Raw genomic sequence first — 20,881 nt, 5'->3', positions numbered from 1 at the left:
CAGATTAAAAACAAAAAAAAAGTTGTTGAATCCATGATCTTTTGATAAATAAGAAACATCAAACCCATGATTGGGGGCAAGGCTGCCTTGTATTAACGACATTGTTGCACTTAGCAGCAAGGCTGCCTCACTAAGAATGTGTATCCTGCCACCAATATGCATGCACAAGGTAAGAGTTGAACACTAAACATTCTCAAAAAATGAATGAGAAGCAAGACTAATGATTTTCAGGGGCCTGAAAAGAGTTTTGAGATTGCACAGGACCATTTGTCCCTTGGTCTCTTCTGTACCTAGGTCCCTGGGAGTCGCTTGTTTTAGCCAACCAGCAGGAGTGGACTGGGTGTTTGTATACCACTCAAGTTTCTTCTTCGCTATCCACCAGCTTTAATGCTGGATCCTGTAAATTCCTTTCTTCTTGAATAAATTCCTGGTGGCATTTTGCCTCCTCAACACTCAAAAAAAGAGAAGCAACATGATCACAGAACCACAATCTGTAGCTTGCTTTTGCTTGAGACAGGACCAGGAACAAAACTAGATAAAACAGTTACACATGTCTAAATTATAGAGACAGGACAAAACTCAGAGAAGACGATCATTGGCTAGACAGCTTGGCCTATGTTTCTATATTTGAATCTTCAAACTTTTATTTTTTATTGAGAGAAGATTGGGTTGCCCCATTTGATTCATTTCATGACGTAAGAAACTAGTACAAGAGAAAAGACAACAAGAGGACAACAAACAGAGATTAGATACTGCATGCTGTCTTGAAAGGAGAATGCATGTTTCAAGAGGAAACACAATGCCGCAGCCCAGTAGGAGAATACTTCAGAAGTTGATGCCGGAATTTTTAGGCTATGTTAACAGTTGCTAATCATACCTTAATTGATATCTGTTTTCAGATCTTCTTTAGACTTCTTTTTGAACCGCCTATAGTTTATCCTTAACTGGAGGAGATATTCTTGCTCAGCACAACTAAAAGCATCCACAAACTAATCAAATGGAACTTGCACCCAAATCTTTATTTGATTAAGTACAGTATGTGTCACAATTTGAAGGTTCAACTGTTTCCAAATGAAATCAATGTCAACAATAATAAACATGGGCCTTTCCATTGAAGGTCCAACTGTTTCCGAATGAAAGCAATGTCACCAATTTGAAGAAAGAATTTATCAAGCATTCTTTTGCATTCCATCATTTTTGTGCCTTTCCATATGCTTTAAAAGGAAATTATTGGGTTTTAATTGTCTGCATTGCAATGTTACTAGATTTCTGAACTTCTTTTTCTTGCAATTGTAAATATGATGCCTGAACTGACCAAGGAAAGTCAAGCACTTTTAGTCTATTGCTCATGTTCACTTAACTGGAAAAGTGCAAAGAAAATAAGAAGCTACTAGCTACTTAGTGCAAAAAAGACGGAACACAAAGCATAGAACATATATTAAGCACTAACAGAGAGAGTCCACTCTCTGACCTCAGATAGAATTGTCTTTGACCAAAATATCTAGCTGAACCGAGACGGCGGATTTCCAACACTTCAGCTCATTAACTTCCCTTCTCCTGAAAGGATATAAAAGGCAACACCAGCGAATCAGCCAAGGGGCTTCTGTTCTCAAAGGTTTTGGTGCTGTGTATCTGCTACAGTAGATCAAAATGCATAATGTAATCTAGGCCTGGCTCAGAAATGAAAAATCTGAATTTGGAACATGAGATTCGCATACCCTAGATGCCTTCCATTCCTTAAGATCCTTGACTTCGGATTTTGTCTTCTCCAGTAGTAAATTATTGTGAGAAATCTCCTTGTGAAGATCTGGGAGAATATCACCAAATCTCCGATTAAGCTCTTTAACATATTCCTCCAAAACCAAAAGGCTCAGCTCCAATGATACTCACTTTCTGCATCAAGATCTTTAAAACTGCATCACTGGGTATTCTTCCACTTAAATTGTTTATTAGCCTCTTTTGAAGGACGAGGCGGACTGCCCTTCGAAACATCACTCTTAGATTCATTACCATCTATGCCTTTGATAAGAACATCAACTGCAGAATGAGCAGCCTCATCTTTCTCACTTGGACTTGGCTCTGATCTCAGAGAAACAGCATCAGCTTTCTCATGAGGCACTTCCATAAGATCTTGAAGCATCTTCTCAACAGCATCAACACCGTAAACTTCTAGGAAGCTCAATGTGCAATAATTCTCTGATCCATAATGGCTTACCAGATTCAACCTCATATATCTAGGAAGCTCAATGTGCATGCTTAACATTCTCTGCGGTGAAAGTCCCAAGAAGGGTCCATGTCTCAGTGGGGTAGCTCAAGCTTCCTAACAACCCAAAATCCTTGAAATTAGAAGAATAGTGCTCCCAATTTGCAATCTCAATAGCATCAACCAGGGTCTCCTCCGAGAGCTCAATGACAACGAACTTGTCATTGGTCGAACAATGATTCCTAAAGTACTTGTCCCGATCGCTGCTTAAGATATTGTATACCCCTTTGGCCTCCTTGTTGTGGGTCATAACCTTAGCACCCTTTGCAGAGGATGCATAATTATATTCTGCACCTCCAGGCTCTAGCCTATGTGCCACGTCCCAAAGCAGATTGTTTGCCTCATTTTCTTTCCTTTGCATCGTCAAGTTTCGGAATTCATCGAGCCCAATGTTTGTAAATTCTGTGAATGACTCACTCTTGTCATTGATTGGATCATCCTTTTTTTCTTCAATATTTTCTTGTTTATGTACTTCGGGTTCTGAGATCATTTCATTCTCTGTATCATGGCCTCTTCAATCCCGTTAGTTCCTCTAACTGGGTTTCGAGGACCTTTTGAGCAATAACTGGCAGAACAGTTTCAGCGAATGGAAAGGAAATAGGAATCTAGCTACACCTCTGTGTACTGTACTGACGGTTTTTATCTTTGTTGCTGACATAAAAATCTAAATAAAATTGAAGAAATTCAATATTAGACTTCACAAAGTGAAGTTCGCGATGCAAATATGTACATTAAGAAAACCTCATTTAATATAACAATAAACAACACTTTCCTTTTGACATGAGTTTCTTTCAATATGTCTTTATTCATCTTTATTCATCTGTTTTTTCGAGGCTGAGAAGGTGCAAATCCCGATTGCCATGTACCAAGCATGGCTTGAATTTAGTGCGACTCGTAGGGATTTAGCGGTTATATATCTATATATTATAATCATAACTGTTATCTTTTGTTATTTGAGTCTGTCATATACTCTTTGTATTATATATTTTTTGATATAGTGAAATTTTTATTCATCTTCATTTATGGATGTAGAACAAAGATTGAATTATATAAATCATTATCTTATTTTTTTTGCGTATTATTGTTTGTTATAATTTTATATTTCATACTAATTAATAGATAATGTTGTAATACTATGACCACAGCCGAGATGAGGGCACCACAAGGAGAAGACAAGAGGTACAACTCTTAAATGCTCTTGGCTACATATCCGGCTTGCTTCTTCTTCTTCATAACCTTCCTGTTCTTCACATGTAGAGAGAGTGGCAGGAGATGATTTGCTTTGACCGGAAAATTGTTTAGCCGGGTTGATCTCGAAGGAGTCGGCAATGGATTAGTCGGATGTTGGCTTTTGGCAAGAGTGTAGGAGGGGGAAATGGTTCCCTGGTACAAGGGGATTGGACCGTCGGGATCTCACTTCCTGTTGGATAAGGATCTAACGGTTGTGCATGGCTTGGAATCCTATAATCATTTTATTTAGTTTTATTTTTTTTATCTGTTTGTTTGTTTGTTAATTATTAGAAGGGGTTTGCAAATACTAAGTCTCTGACTATTTACTCTCTCTACTTTGTTTAATAGGCTCTCAAGCAAAGGAGAAGAAACAGAGGCAAGAAGTCCCCTAGATATTTCATGTCTTTTTAGATCTTGTCAAATGGAACACCAACTGAGATTTTGGTATGCAAATACGTAGAGATTTTGCCAACTTGATCAGCTATCATATCAAATTTATTAATTTCTGGCTTTCCTTCTTTTCATTAAACCAAAAACAATACCAAACATACTCGATACGTGAAGCTTGATGTTTTTTATTAAAATGAAAGTAAGAGGACTACTATGGGATACAAGTAGTTTGGATATGTCATGGCTTTTTCAAAATTATCATTTCCATCATTTTCCTCAACAGTGATGACACATTATCTTGCTATATCTGAAAGGTAAATAATAAAATGAAGTAACCTGCTTGAAAAATCATATTATTTTATTCACTATCAACAAATTGATATATCCTAATATTTTCAAGGACAGAACAGAGTTGGTGGATTTCACCATTAAAATCCAAATGGACATATTGGCAGACAAGCCTGAATATAACCAAGCTATGACACAGACACAACTAAAGCAAAACCAAAGGTAGCAAGTCAAAATTCTTCGTGGCCTTCAAATCTGCTACCCTGCAGCGGGCTTCTATAAATTAATCTAAGCCCTGAGCATAATAATATTTATAAATCCTCTTTCCTCGAAAGATAGCTGGCCTCCAGTCCTCACGCCGTGCCACATGCCACAGAAAACAAAAATGCACGGAAAGCACGTGCAGAGGCGGCGGGTGTCGAACAAATGAAACTCGACTGGATCTAAAATTCCGTCATCTTGTCGAAGTATCGCTTGACCTGAACCAAGTTGCCCATCCCATGGTGCCTAAGCTGCTGCGAGTATTGTACGTCCACATGCCATAATTTCCTTGTGGAGACTCTCTCTCATCCTATTACTTGATGTGGAGTCAACATAGTGGCTGCCCTTTGTTCCATCTGGTTCACACCTTTTGCTTCCGAGCATGAATCTTTTGCGGTGCCGTAGGATGCGGTGCACCGTGTCGACCATCCATCACTCAGCAAACAACGCACATACAGACATATTCGACGTAGAATGGACGGCCAATACGATGCACCCCACTCGCGCGCCTCAGAGGATCCGGCACTTGATCTGTTTCCACCTCTAGCTTCCAAAGCCATCAAAATAAAACTCATCAGAAAGCACTGAGAAACACGAGATGCGCCACAATAAAAAAGAGGCCCATTAGCCTCTCAGCATTATTACTGCATACTCCTTTTTTTCTTTAATATGTTGGTTTGCATCACAGGATAAGGGACGGACAAACGCCACCTGCAATGCTTCTTTTCTTTAGTGACACAAGGTTGGCTTGGATCACGAGAATGGACACACACAAACACCACCTCCAACGAGCACTTCTCCCCCTTGTCCTTCTTTTACCCTTTCCGGGTACAGAGTCGGTGGCGGGAGCGTGACATGAGTTATGGACAAGGGCATTATCTTGCCTCCTGAGCCTACGCCGCCGGTCCCTCCATGGACTCCACTGTAATGGAAAAGCCGCGGTTGACTGCTTGCGTAATTAATTACCGATCCATACGACTATTTTTCTTCAACATCTGGCCCCTATCCCATCCCTCCCTACTCTGAAATCCCAACTCTACCCTTCTCCACCCACGTCCTCGCACGCCCAAAAAAATTTCCTATCGTCATGTGCACAAACTTCCCCATCCCATCCATCTTCTTCTTTGATTCCTTATATATCCACCAACTCCGAAGGAAATGGTTCTCAACCACGAAGTAGGGATGCATCGATTCCATCCCTTGTATCCTCACCTCGGGATCGAGCTTCAACTCGCAGTGCGGTGCCACCGCACTAACGCGCGATCCCTTGTATCCTCCCACGCTGCAGCTGGTGAAGAGAACACATCCGTAATCTCCGTGCATGATTGGCCAACCATGCCACAACATCGCCGCCCGCAGCATGGGACGCCGTCCGCTTGAGCGCCGTCCACGAATCCTCGCAGGATATAGGCAACGGATGCTTGGGGGCCGGGTGGTTGTCCATCGAGACGGTGATAACGTTGGCTTTGGTCACCGGATCTGAGTTGTCCCTTTCGTGTGAAAGAATGATTGGTTTTCTTTTATGATGTCAACCGTTAGGTGGTGTTCTACATAGCTTTCAAAATATGATAAATCTCCTCTTTTTCGTTGCAGCACAAATCATGAAAATAACATCATGCTTTGAAATGTATGTAAGGTACAATCCAATGGTTGATATTGTGATAAAAACTTTCTTTCATGCGAAAGATCGATGCAGCCCAAACCCTTGACCACTGGAGAAGTGAAGTAGTCATTACCCTAAAAATTGGTTGTCTCGTTATATAACAGGGTTTGGGTTGTATCTTGGTGCCAAAGAATGATTAATCTCCTCCTTTTACAACGTCGACCTTTCTTTTTTTTTTTTGATGAAATGAGTTAGAAAAGCCTAACTCAGAGAATATTTTATTAGTAGGCTTAGTAATACATACATATATATATATATATATATATATATATATATATATATATATAAGCTTGTACAGGTATTTATAATATGCAAAAAGAAAACTAATTATTTAACAGCACCAGAGTTTATAGACTCTGTTAACTATGAATGCTGCATACTACAAATGAAAGACTCAGAAGCTGGGGACTGTTGTGGGTATCTCTTCAGTCTCTCACAAGAGTAGATACCATAATTAGGTTTCTGATAGTCAGGTATTCAAGTCTAAGCCTAAACATCCAAAATCGAAGGGGCTCAACATCAGCTGCATCCATTGATTTCTGAGATCCGGCATCTGCAGCCTAGGTCACCAAGCTGTATTATGAATCATGTCTGCAATCATATAACGCTAATTTTCAGAATTGCAAGATCTTGGCCGCATTCTCAGTGTTTCAACCATCATCTTTTCAAAGTTTTCCTAACCCCTGTATTGCTAATGTTAATTTTTGATAGGTGGGCTATCTAGCAAATTCTTGACAGCATTTTTAATTAAACGAAGTTGATCAGTTTCTTCACCTGTAAAATGTGTTGCCCACATCATGAAAAGTTTTTCGATTTGCTGAACTAATACTCTAGGAAGGTAAGTATGAAACTCAAATCATCTTTTGTTACGTTCCTTCCATACACACCAGAATTCGACCGCTAATAAAATGTCCAACCCCATCTTAAGTGAGTGCATGGGTTCTTGCGATCTCCAGTGATCCCAAAGCTGGGCTTGGGATGGAGGTTGTTGGGTATAAGATACCCTTCAGCCGAAGTTCGTATCAGGAGTGATCCTCCTGAAACTCTACCGACTTCCGACTTTGGGCAACATCTTCCCAAACTACTCCGACGGTCGAACTTCCACAGTGTTTCCAAGTTCTGCCGATGGATAAACTCCCACAGCTCCTTCCACAAGTGTTGATCGGATTCTCCTGACGGACGAACTCCTGCCGCATCTCCCGGGCTTCTCCAATGATAAGCTTCTTCAGTCATCTATCAGGCTGCTCCAAGTGCTCTCTGGATTCCACTATCGGCCGACCTCCTACAATGGTCAGCCGTTCTCCGGACCTCTTCCAGATCTTTTCTAACAGGATTCGATCGACTCCAATTCGAATTTCTTCCAGAACTTCATCAGTGGTCGAACTTTCCCAACAGCAGATCTCCACGATGGACGGACTCTATCTAAGTTTCTACAGCGGTCGACCGTCTTCTGGATTTCATCCGAGCTCCTACGGGAGCCAGACTTCTGCTTCGAACTCTGACTGCAGGTAGGCTTCATCCGAGCTCCTACGGGAGTCAGACTTCTTTCCCGAACTCCGACTGCAGGTAGACTTTGTCCGAGCTCCTACGGGAGCCGGACTTTTTTTCCAAACTCCGACTGCAGGTAGACTTCGTCCGAGCTCCTACGGGAGCCGGACTTCTTTTCCGAACTTCGACCGCAGGTAGACTTCGTTCGAGCTCCTACGGGAGCCGAACTTCAGCCCCAAGCTCCTATCGCGGCTGAACCTCATCCGAATTCTGGTAAGGGCCGGACTCCGGGCTCCTACCACAAGCGGTCTGCTCCAAGCTACCACTACAAGCGGTCTGCTCCGAATTTCTACTACGAGCGGTCCACGTCGGATTTCTACTGTAAGCCTCCACTCGAGCTTCTATTGTGAACGAATTTCTTTCGAACTTCTATTACAGGCAGGCTTCGATCGAGCTTCCTCGACAAATGATCCCCATCCGGACTTCTACGGAGACCGGACTCCGACCGAACTTCTGTAGCGGACAGATTCCAGACGAACTCCTATGACACACGGACTCCAGCAGCCGGACTCCTCCAGCGGATGAACCTCTCCAGCGTCATCCGACATCCACTGTCGGTCGATCTTTTGTCGAATTCTGCGTGAAATCGAACTTCGTCTACGAAAAACCTCTGACCGAGCTCCTACAGCAAATGACCCTCGCCTGCAGTACTAGCACCCAAGGCACCCAACGGTGGAGGGCTCGCCAGCAACATCCGAGCTCCTCTCAGATGGAGAGCTACTTCTCTCTGCCGGACACCTCAATCGAGCTTCGGTCGACAGGCCTGGACTCCCTGGCAGGCCACAGTAATAGCCACGACTCTGCTCCACTTCCTGTGACGGATTCCGCATGGCTCCACCACTCTCTGGCAAGTCGCGACAACAGACACTACTCCACTCCCCGCGACAAGCTCCACGTGGCTCTGAATAGCCCCTGACGCCACTACTCTCCACAACAAACTCCTTATGGCCTTGAACGGCCCACTATCAGGCGGTTACAAACGTCGCTATCAGTCTATTGCATCCTCCACCTATAAAAAGGGGACCCCAGATACGTTATTCTCTAAGCTCTAATCTCTATCTCAAAACTCTGCAAAAATTTTCGTTCGAGCACTCCATTCTTGTTGAGGCAGAGAACTGACTTGAGCGTCGGAGAGTCTTGCCGGAGCACCCCCAACACCGGTTTAGACTTTCTTTGCAGGTCCCGACGGCGACCGCGACTCCCTTGACTCCAGCTTCTCCGACGTCGGTGGATTTTTGCACCAACAGGATTGGCGCTAGAGGAAGGAGGGCTGTGTCTTCACAGTACCCTTGTTCTTAAAGGAGCGCTCAACGGGACCACCTCCGATCATCTTCTCCGACATCCTCTTCTCCTTCCTCTACTAGATCTTCGCCCGATGCCTCCCCGCAAAGCATCCACCCGGCGATCCACGGCCTCCGCGGCCAGATCTCAGGCTCCGACCTCACCTTCAGTTTTTCAGGCTCCTCCTCCTCCGACAACGACGGTTGGCACGGAGCAATTTGACCTACTGGTTCAGCAGGTCAGAGGCCTCACTGAAGCGGTGCAGGCCATGCAGCAGCAGCAACAGCCGCAGGTGTCAGTGCGACTGGAGAGAACGTCGTCGGAACTCCAAAATCCAGCGGTAGGATGGGCCACTTGGGCCAGTCACCCCGCCTTTCTCGGAAAGACGAATCCAAGGGTGGAGAGCCCTCAGTCAGATCACGATTCTACCCTGGAAGATCTCTACCTCCATTCTGCCAGAAGACCCTCGAGATCCGTAGTCGAGAGGATTTCCTGGATCGAAGGCTCCAGGAGATGAACCGACGGATCGAAGAACTCCGCCACGCTCCCCTCGTTTACGGTGAGGACATCTGTACTGACCCTCCTTTCTCTCAAATGATCATACAGGAACCCATCCCACCGAACTTCAAGCTCCCTCAATTCGAGAGCTACGACGGGACCTCAGACCCGGTCGACCACCTGGAGGACTTCCGGACCATGATGCTGCTCCATAGCGCGTCAGACGCCATCTTGTGTCGAGCTTTTCCATCTACCTTGAAGGGAGCAGCAAGGAACTGGTACTCGGCACTGAAGCTGGGTACAATCTTCTCCTTTGACCAGATGAGTCACCAGTTCGTGGCTCATTTCGTCAGCAGCCGGCGTCCCCAGCGAGGTTCGGAGTCCCTCATTAACATCAAGCAAAAGGAGGGAGAATCCATCCGAACTTACGTCAACCGCTTCAACACCGCCGCCCTGGAGGTCCGAAACCTGGACCAATCGGTTGCAATGACCATCTTAAAGAGCGGCCTTCAAAAGAATGACCTCCTCTTCTCACTGAAAAAGAAGTATTCCAGAGACTTTGCCGATCTGCTGGCTCGGGCCGAAGGATATGCTCGAGCGGAGGAAGCCTTCAAGCTGAAGGACGAGGCCGTGAAGGAGCGACAGGCGGGCGACTCCAGCAAGCCCGTAGTTGAAAGAGGACCGAGTGAAGCTCGGTCACGTTCTCGGACTCCTCCCGGGCATAAGCGCGCCCAGACTCCTCTCCGAACACACAGGCAGAGAAGCCCGGACCGCAGAATTCGACGGAGCTCGCCCCCAGGAAGATTTCGCAGCTATGCCCCCCTTAATGCATCGAAAACCCAAGTACTGATGGAGGTCAGGGAGTAGCTCCCAAGGCCGGAAAGGATGCGCACACACCCCGAGAAACGCAATCCTAACAAGTTTCGCCTCTATCATCGTGACCACGACCACGACACAGAGGAATGCATTCAACTCTGAGACGAGATCGAGGAGCTCATCAGACGAGATCGGCTCGACAGGTTCATTCGATGCCGGCCTGAGGGTAGAGAGGATCGGCCAAGGGCCCTGCCGCAACTTGAGCCACCGAGGAGGGAAGAGCAGCCCGGAGATCGGCCTCCAATCAGGATCATCAACTCCATCTCTGGAGGACCTCGACGGGGAGCAGACCTTCTACGATCATGGGACTTGAAAAACCTGTAAATGTATTACTAACAACTTTACTTTAAATCAAGATTCCTTTCAGATTTGCATATCTTTTTCTTTCAGCATGGACTCGTAACGACAGGGGATAACCCCTTTAGACAATCAAAACAAAGCTATGTTAGGAACAGGAGGAGAACCTCATCCTAACATGAGCAAAGTTGGAAGTCCGGTTATTTTAAGACCGGACGAGGGGAGAGGCCCATATAACGGCCCTTATGTGCCCCCACAGCCATGTTAGGAACGGAAAGAGAACCTCGTCCTAACATGAGCAAAGTCGAAGGCCCGGTTCTCCTTAGATCGGATGGGGGGAGAGGCCCTACAATGCCCTTATGTGCCCCCACAGCCATGTTAGGGACAGGAGGAGAACCTCGCCCTAACATGAGCAAAGTCGAAGGCCCGGTTACTTTTAGACCGGATTGGGGGAGAGGCCCAACAACGTCCTTATGTGCCCCCACAGCCATGTTAGGGACAGGAGGAGAACCTCGCCCCAACATCAGCAAAGTCGAAGGCCCGATTACTTTTAGACCGGATGGAGGGAGAGGCCCTACAACGCCCTTATGTGCCCCCACAGCCATGTTAGGGACAGGAGGAGAACCTCGCCCTAACATGAGCAAAATCGAAGGTCCGGTTACTTTTAGACCGGATGGGGGGAGTGGCCCTGCAACGCCCATATGTGCCCCCACAGTCATGTTAGGAACAGGAGGAGAACCTCGTCCTAATCTGAGCTGAAATCGACTATATCAGGAATAGGAGGAGAACCTCGTCCTGACGCCAACTAAGATCTGGTCGTTCAAGACCTGATAAGAAAAAAGAGAACCTTTTCGATGGCTCTTCTACGCTCCCGCGACCCCGTAAAGAGTTGGGGAGAACCCTTACTTAAAAAGAGGAGGGAGATGCGAAGGAAACACGACGGACTACACCAGCGACAAATGAAAAATAAATTACGTCAAAGATACAGGGGGCCTCATCTTAGTGAGGACAGAGATTCTTATCAAAAATCTCCAGTCTCCAAGAGGGCTCTCAACACAGGCCAAGGATAAGACGACTTCCTCAAGGCGACGAGAAGTTCAGACCCCCGAGCTCGAGTTCTGAAAGGAAGCATCAAACTCAAGTGGCCCCGGACAAATCTGTGGCCATAAACAAAATGGACAGGTCAATGCGATGACGATTGGGTACCTTCGAACGACATCGATGTTGAGCAAGGCAAAAACAGAAAGAAGTTTGGCAAACGACAACTCAACACATGAGTAGAAGAGGTAATGAAAAAAAAAAATTTATTTCATTAGCTAAGTATGCATTACAAAGCCCTGAAGGCCAAAAAAAAAAGATGCCAAGAAAAGCAAACCAACGTGGTGACGACCTGAAACCTTCAGACAACATTGACATCGAACGAGACAAAAAATAAAAGAAGTTCGACGGATGACAATTTAACACAAAGTGCGGACAAGGTAACAAAAAATATTCTTTTCATTTCGATTAACAAGGTATACGTTACAAAGCCCTGAAGGCCAAAGAAAGAAGAACAACATGACAAGACCTGAAAAGAATACATTAGAGACTGCTTCAAGCTTTCGACTTCTCCTTCCAGTTCCATCTTTCTCAATAGTATTTTCCAGTACGTATGGTGAACCCATCGACTCTCACCCTCCGCCTCGTTCCACCCCATTGCCGAAACTCTAACCCTAAGGGAAAAAGAGCGGGATAGAACCCAAGGGGCGACGGCGGCAACGACGACCTACTTCAAGAAGAATCGGAAGTACCCCGGTGGCCGCGGTAACATCGGAGGCATGCACCACCACCATATTCTCTCCGACAATTACCATCCCAGGTACTTCGGCGAGGTCGGCATGCACTACTTCCACCGCCCCCGCAACAAGTTCTACTGTTCCGCCGTCAGCGCCGACCGCCTCTGGTCCCTCGACCCCGACGACGTCAAGAAGCCCGCCGCAGCTTATGACGGCAACTCCATCCCCTTGACCGGTGTCGTCCCGTTCGACTACTTCAAAATTCTCGGGCAGGATGCACCCACCGGCCAGTTCCGTTATTAAATCCCTGTTGTTAAAGGAATTCTCCCTCGAGTCCCCTTCGAAGCTGTGGGAGCCTTCAGTGGTAGCTCGGCAGCCGCTGAACTTGCGGGCCACCATTTCCCTTCTCCTCCTCCTCTCGATCCTTGGCATCCCCTCGAGACGGACCTCTGGGGCAGAAGCCCTGGCGGATGAACTTCTCGAAAAGGCTCGGGGGACTGAAGGCTCGGCGTCGTAAGGGACATCGATGGCGAGGGCCGCCCGGGCAACTTCTACGTCCGTGCCTGCAATAAGAGAAAAGAGAGAAGGAAATCTCGAAAAATCGGGAAAGTTTGCGAATAAACCCTCGGAAGCTAAAAAAACAAAGCAAGAAGAGGAAGGAACAACAACAATGATAAGAGAAGTTTCAGGACTAACCTAGACTGGCCCAACGAAGGCGGGGAGCCGGTGGAGATGGCGGGGATTGATGCAAAGAATGCCTAGGGTCGAAAAGGATGTCGATGGGTGGCAGAACTCTCAGATAGAAGAAGGGCGCCAACTGGACTCTCAGGCGAAGTGAAGTCCCTGGAGGGAAGGAGTGGGTTTAAATAGGCAACAGGGCCTGGCACAGTCATGACGGCGGATATCCCTAGGCCGACCAATGCCTGCCACGTGTCTCACTCACCATGGCGTACGGTTGACTACGGACGGGGCCATTATTGCGTGGCACTTGGAGCAACGCTCCAGCGGAAATTTCGAAAAGTCTCTTCGGATTGTCCCGATTTGAAAAGACTCCGGCACGCGTGCATTAAATGCCAGAATATCTGAGGGCGATCGCATGCAGAATTCAAGGGAGCAACTTCGGCTGTGAAAATTTTTCTATACTTTCTTCATTCGAAACTCGAAAGTAAGGGGACTGGTGTTGGGTATAAGATACCCCCCAGCCGAAGTTCGTATCAGGAGTGATCCTCCCGGGACTCTACCGACTTCCGACTTTGGACAACATCTTTCTAAACTACTCCGACGGTCGAACTTCTACAGTGTTCCCAAGTTCTGCCGACGGATAAACTCCCACAGCTCCTTCCACAAGTGTTGACCAGATTCCCCTGACGGACGAACTCCTGCCGCATCTCCCGGGCTTCTCCAATGATAAGCTTCTTCAGTCGTCTATCAGGCTGCTCCAAGTGCTCTCTGGATTCCACTATCGACCGATCTCCTACAATGGTCAGCCATTCTCCGGACCTCTTCCAGATCTTTTCCAACAGGATTCGATCGACTCCAATCCGAATTTCTTCCAGAACTTCATCAGTGGCCGAACTTTCCCAACAATAGATCTCCACGACGGATGGACTCCATCCAAGTTTCTACGACGGTCGACCGTCTTCTGGATTTCATCCGAGCTCCTACGGGAGCCAGACTTCTGCTCCGAACTCCGACTGCAGGTAGGCTTCGTCCGAGCTCCTACGGAAGCCGGACTTCTTCCCCAAACTCCGACTGCAGGTAGACTTCGTCCGAGCTCCTACGAGAGCCGGACTTCTTCTCCGAACTCCGACTGCAAGTAGACTTCGTCCGAGCTCCTACGGAAGTCGGACTTCTTTTTCGAACTCCGACTGCAGGTAGACTTCGTCCGAGCTCCTACGGGAGCCGAACTTCAGCCCCAAGCTCCTATCGCGGGTGGGCCTCATCCGAATTCTGGCAAGGGCCGGACTCCGGGCCCCTACCACAAGCGGTCTGCTCTAAGCTACCACTACAAGCGGTCTGCTCCGAATTTCTACTACGAGCGGTCCACGTCGGATTTCTACTATAAGCCTCCACCCAAGCTTCTATTGTGAACGAATTCCTTCCGAACTTCTATTGCAGACAAGCTTCGGCCGAGCTTCCTCGACAAATGATCTCCATCCGGACTTCTACGGAGATCGGACTCCGACCAAACTTCTATAGCGGACAGATTCCAGACGAACTCCTACGACACATGGACTTCAGCAGTCGGACCCCTCCAGCGGATGAACCTCTCCAGCACCATCCGACATCCACTGTCGGTCGACCTTCTGTCGAATTCTGCGTGAAACCGAACTTCGTCTACGAAAAGCCTCTGACCGAGCTCCTACAGCAAATGACCCTCGCCTACAGTACTAGCGCCCAAGGCATCCAATGGTGGAGGGCTCGCCAGCAACATCCGAGCTCCTCTCAGATGGAGAGCTACCTCTCTCTGCCGGACACTTCAACCGAGCTTCGGCCGACAGGCCTGGACTCTCTGGCAGGTCACAGTAATGGCCACAACTCTGCTCCACTTTCTGTGATGGATTCCACGCGGCTCCACCACTCTCTGGCAAGTCGCGACAATAGACACTACTCCACTCCCCGCGACAAGCTCCACGTGGCTCTGAACAGCCCCTAACGCCACTACTCTCCGCAACAAACTCCTTATGGCCTTGAACGGTCCACTACCAGGCAGTTACAAACGTCGCTATCAGTCTGTTGCATCCTCCGCCTATAAAAAGGAGACCCCAGATATGTTATTCTCTAAGCTCTAATCTCTATCTCAAAACTCTGCAAAAATTTTCGTTCGAGCACTTCATTCTTGTTGAGGCAGAGAACTGACTTGAGCATCGGAGGATTTTGCCGGAGCACCCCCAACTCCGGTTTAGACTTTCTTTGCAGGTTTCGGTGGCGACCGCGACTCCCTCGACTCCAGCTTCTCCGATGCCGGTGGATTTTTGCACCAACAGAGGTATTATCTTAAGGCCTAGAGTGGTTTACAAGTATGATCATATCTTTTGAGAGAAGCAACATCGACCACTGGATCATGCAATCACCACTTTGAGATCTGCATAGACAAACAGATGAAAGAGATTATAGTGTTTTAAAATCTATGCAATATGCGATTCAATAGTTGACGTCGCAAAGGAAAATTAATCTTTCTTTTGTGCAAAAGACACAACACAAACTATGAATGATGATTGAAATAATTGCAAACAAGGCACCAGATAATATACCATAACACAAGTAATATACTATGGTATACATTTAATATAACACAATATATGCTTAACATACTATAGTACACAAATAATGTACTACAGTATATAGTTAATATGCCATGATATACAATTGAATAACACAATACACAGATAATATATTATAGTACATAGTTAATATCATATAGTGCGCGTGATCAATATCCTCACACAGTTAATATATATAATATAGTATACAACCCTAGGTACGTGCGCCCCCATAATATACTACTATCCATGCTTAATATACCATAATACACACTTAATATACTATAGATAACTATGGTACACAGATATTATATAGTACACAGTTATAGCATATAGCCCACAGTTAATATCCTCCAATTAATACATAGTTACTAGATACGTATACATACTTGACATATCACTATACATATTTAATATACTATAGTACATAGTTAATATTATACTATGATACACAGTTAATATAAAATAGCATACAAACGTGTACGCACTTAATATACTACTGTACATACTTAATAAGTACACAGTTAATATAATACAGTATATACACTATATATATACCAAAGTATTGAGAGTGACATATATCATCTGTAGTGTATCCCTGCTATTTTCTCATGGCATTATTGTACTGTTCCCTCTTATTGGCTGCTAGTTCTAGAAGGACGGTAGGCATGCCAATGGGCACACGACGGCCAACACCAAGACCTTCATGAGGGGCATTGCCTAGAAGATCCGGACCGACAACATGCGCCGCTACTTTGAGTTGTTCTGGGAGTGTCATCAAACACCTGCCACGGGCTTCTCTTTACATGGTAAATAAATCTCTCACACCATTATTCTAAAGTTTGCTAGTTTCTTATCAGGTGGTAGTTGGGGATCCGGTTGCCAAGGGTGGAGCTTGACGGGAGGCAGCCTAGTTGTAGCTCAGCATCGCCTATCATCTGCTGCCGGCCAAACGCCCAACGAAGTCCAACTCCATCATCTCAAATCTTCTGAACACACATCTACTCGGTAAAAAAGGATCTAAATACACTTTTTTTGGGTAAAAAATATCTAAATATGCTTCAACGAGGAACTTCTGTCAGATGAGAGGGATGGGATGAGGAAGTTAAGCACGTGAATTTAGGAATTTTTTTGAGTCGGTGAAGGGGTGGGTGGGGAAGGGTATGGTTGGGATTTTAGAGTGAGGGGGGATGGGATAGGGCTGGATGTTAAAAAAAACAATGGCCCTGTGGACCGGCAAGCACACAACCGGCCAATGGGGACCTTTCCATTACAGCGGGGTTTCACGGAAGGACGTGTAATTAAATACGTTTTTTTATTTGGTAACCGGATGATTTAGATTAAACAAGAAAAATATATCAATGACTCAAAATGATATATTACATATTTAGAAAGAAAGTTCAAACATAGACACTCATATGGTATACCCCATTATATATATATATATATATATATATATATATATAAAGAGATAGATTTGGATAAGATCGATTGGATCTGGACTCTGATCAGATCAAAATTGGACAATGGAGATTGGATAAGATCGATTGGATCTGGACTCTGATCAGATCAAAATTGGACAATGAAGATCCTACATCGATGATAAAGCTATTGGACGTGATCTACTATCTCAAAATTACTTGTATACCAACAATCATATGATTTGAAGATTTCTAGTCCATGCATCAAGTGATCAAAAAATATATCTAATTTTATTTTATTTAGACTATTCAATTCTTGACTATTTGATATATAGATCAGGGATCTTCAAATTATATGATTTTTGTATACAAGTAGTTTTGAGATAGTAGATCACATTCAATGATTTTGGATCATTGATATAGGATCTCTATTATAAAATTTTGACCAAGCTGATTCTAAATCCAAATCTAATTGACTTGATTCTGACTTGATATATATATATATATATATATATATATATATATATATATATATATATATATATATATATATATATATATATATATATATATATATATATATATATATCATCCAATCAGTAGTATTGTTTATTTCTTTATAAATATTTAAGGTCTCAAAGAATTGTAATCATTGCGATAGTTTTCAATAATTCTATAAAATAGGATTATATCTACACTCAAAATGAGTTGGACCAAAAAGCCATTTGATTTTTTTTTTTTTTTAGCTTCTATTCTCCCTCCTTGCTCTTGGCGACTTTAGGGGGTAAGGTTAGACTGGGGTCCTTGATGCCCTTTGGGTGGTAACGCTTTGTAGCGATATCTAAATAGCATGTCACCCAACAAGTGGCACTTATTATTATATTGTTGGATGGATGGAGACTTTTAGGGAATGTCCTTTTCTAATAACCAAGTCTAAAATATTGGATGCAAAACTTTCACACACAATATGCATTTTTAAAACAAGGCTTTCAAAAGTAATGTATTGGATGCAAAAGACTATCTCACTTTTCACCAAAGTTTATTATCTCTAAGCAATGGTCTGAGGCCAGACGGTTTGACCTTTGTACCGTGGACTCTCTATTATGGTTGCCCTAGAAAATAGTCGGTTACAATAATATAAAAAAATATTTGATTCATGATTGAAATCAAAATAGATTGAAATATGAATTAAAATAATTATGTTCCTCAAAGTGTTTGTTTATAATCGAAATCAGAATTAAAATGAAGATTTGAATATTCAAGAGAGAATCAGAATTGAATTTTAGGAAGATTCAATTCGAATCATATCTCTCAAAATATTTGGTTTGCGATAGAAATTAGAATTAAAATAATGATTTGAGTATTTAGGGAAGAATCAGGATTGGATTTTAGGGGGATTGGACCATTCTAATTTTATCCGGAATCAAAATCAAAATAATTTTTTTTCAACTAAATAGTTAAAATAAAAATTATTCATTCTTATTTTTATTTCTGACACCAATCCTCTCCAACCAAAGCATCCTAAATATCCCATCCTAATATCAAAAGCTACATGTGAGCAAACATTACGAAACTACAGTTCAATAGCAAGTCCACTATTCCGGATGATCTCCTTCTTAAATGGCTTACTAGTATGGTTGAAAGTAGGCTCCACAATGGATTGTCCACAATCAATGCTTTTAACAATCGGAAAAGCATCAAAATCGCCTACTTAAAAGCTTACAAGCCAAACGGGGTGTTGGGGTGGTGGGGGTTGGGGTGGTGGGGGGTTTTCGTACCGCCAATCACCGCCTTTTCATGAGACCTTTGATAAAGGCAGAGCCCATCAGCCCTTTCCTCTCCCCATTTAGGGTTCAACGTGAATAAGAAATAAGATAAGGGTATTTACGTCATAAAATATTTATTTGATGTTCACCGCGCAGTGCCGTAGCCCCAAATCCCCAACAACTTCCCATTAATTACGGAGCCGCATCCGCTCTCGCTTCTAAATATCCCCACTCGTTGCTGTTCCCTGCTACTCTGGCCTCCCCTCCCATGGCGATGGCGGTGACCAGACCCCACCTCCTCCTCTTTGCTCTTCTTGTCCTCCTCCTCGTCGCTAATGGCGCCTTGAAGCCTATCGAGTACCAAACCCTCGTCGTCACCTCTCTCCGGAGCCCCTCGGCTCTCCTCCCGGACGACGACTTCCTCACCTGGACCACGGACGTCCAAACCCTCTCCGACGAGACGGGCCTCTCCGCCGGTGCCACAGCCGCTTCCTCCTCTCTCCGCGTCCGCTTGGCCCACCTGGACTCTCTCCTCGCCGCGAACTCCACCCCGGAGCACCTCCTCAGCCTCCGCCTCGGCCGCGACGTCGCCCGCGTGTCCAACCTCCACGAGATCCTCGCGGCGGCGATGGCGGCGGGGAACGCCACCCGCGCCATCAGGGGTCGGCGGAGGGGGTTCAGCTCCTCGGTGGTGTCGGGGCTTGCCCAGGGCAGCGGGGAGTACTTCACCCGGATCGGAATCGGCACGCCGGCTAGGTACGCGTACATGGTGCTCGATACCGGCAGCGACGTGGTGTGGCTCCAGTGCGCCCCCTGCCGGCGGTGCTACTCCCAGACGGACCCCGTCTTCGACCCTCGCCGGTCCCGCTCCTACGCCGCCGTCCCCTGCGACGCGCCGCTATGCCGCACGCTGGATGTCGCCGGGTGCGACACCCGCCGCCGGTCGTGCCTGTACCAAGTCTCCTACGGCGACGGGTCGATCACCACCGGCGAGTTCTCGACGGAGACCCTCACCTTCCGCCGCGGCGTCCGGGTGGGGCGGATCGCGCTAGGGTGCGGCCACGACAACGAGGGGCTCTTCGTGGCGGCTGCGGGGCTGCTGGGGCTGGGCAGAGGGAGACTCTCCTTCCCTTCCCAGGCAGGCCGGCGCTTCGGCCGCCGGTTCGCCTACTGTCTGGTAGACCGGACCTCCTCCGGCTCCGGCGCCTCGCCCACGAAGTCCTCGTCGGTGGTGTTCGGCGACTCGGCGGTGCCCCGAGCTGGGGCGGCGGTAGCGTACACGCCGATGGTGCGGAACCCGAAAATGGACACGTTCTACTACGTGGAGCTGACGGGGATCAGCGTGGGGGGTTCCCGGGTGGCCGGCGTCTCGGCGGTGGACCTCCGGCTGGATCCGGCAACGGGGAGGGGAGGGGTGATCGTGGACTCGGGGACGTCGGTGACGCGGCTGGCGCGGCCAGCGTACGCGGCGATGCGGGACGCGTTCAAGGCGGGGGCAGCGGACCTGAGGGAAGCGCCGGGCGGATTCTCGCTGTTCGACACGTGCTACAACCTCGCCGGAAAGACCGAAGTGAAGGTGCCGACGGTGGTGATGCATCTCGGAGGCGGGGCGTCGGTGTCGCTGCCGGCGGAGAACTACCTGATCCCAGTGGACACCAAGGGGACGTTCTGCTTCGCCTTCGCCGGGACCGACAGTGGGGTGTCCATCATCGGGAACATCCAGCAGCAGGGGTTCCGGGTGGTCTTCGACGGCGCCCGATCCAGGGTGGGGTTCATGCCTCGCGGGTGCTAGTTCTGGTGCCTGCGGCCGTCGGCGTCGGGCGGAGAGCTCGAAGGATTCTGTGTTCCGTCCGGTGTTGTTTCGGAGCCGTTACGTTTTATTACCAGTATCATATTATGTTGACAAGCTTGAAAAGAAGCGAGTGTGTTGTGGATTAAAAGAGCGGAAAGACGGTAAAGCTAGAAAAGCAAATCTGCATTCCAAATTCTGAGATCGCTTTTGTCCTTGTAACTGGGTTGCTGGTTTCCGCTAACCATATAAGAAAATAGCCATTGTAATGA

General features: G+C 46.3%; 2 protein-coding genes across 2 annotated transcripts; one reads left to right on the top strand and one right to left on the bottom strand.

Annotated features, from left to right (window-relative positions):
- Nucleotides 1-355: 355 nt before the first annotated feature.
- On the bottom strand, nucleotides 356-2,753 carry LOC105043046 (SUN domain-containing protein 3). The gene is given in 6 exon segments (XM_029261534.2): nucleotides 356-531; nucleotides 1,548-1,632; nucleotides 1,719-1,883; nucleotides 1,885-1,976; nucleotides 2,020-2,246; nucleotides 2,248-2,753. Coding segments are annotated over 6 exon segments (1,251 nt in total).
- A 16,240-nt stretch (nucleotides 2,754-18,993) lies between these two features.
- On the top strand, nucleotides 18,994-20,881 carry LOC105042749 (aspartyl protease family protein 2). The gene has a single exon (XM_010920058.4). It carries the CDS (start codon nucleotides 19,089-19,091, stop codon nucleotides 20,610-20,612), a length of 1,524 nt encoding a protein of 507 aa, XP_010918360.1. The 5' UTR covers nucleotides 18,994-19,088; the 3' UTR covers nucleotides 20,613-20,881.

Source organism: Elaeis guineensis, chromosome 2, assembly GCF_000442705.2.
Source record: "Elaeis guineensis isolate ETL-2024a chromosome 2, EG11, whole genome shotgun sequence".
NCBI classification, from domain to species: Eukaryota; Viridiplantae; Streptophyta; class Magnoliopsida; order Arecales; family Arecaceae; genus Elaeis; species Elaeis guineensis.
The sequence above is the reverse complement of the archived record's forward strand: the minus strand, read 5'-3'. Positions and strand labels throughout refer to the sequence as shown.

Bases quoted from the DNA above. Each gene is read 5' to 3' on its own strand.
- LOC105042749 (XM_010920058.4), top strand. From the start codon at position 19,089: ATGGCGATGGCGGTGACCAGACCCCACCTCCTCCTCTTTGCTCTTCTT.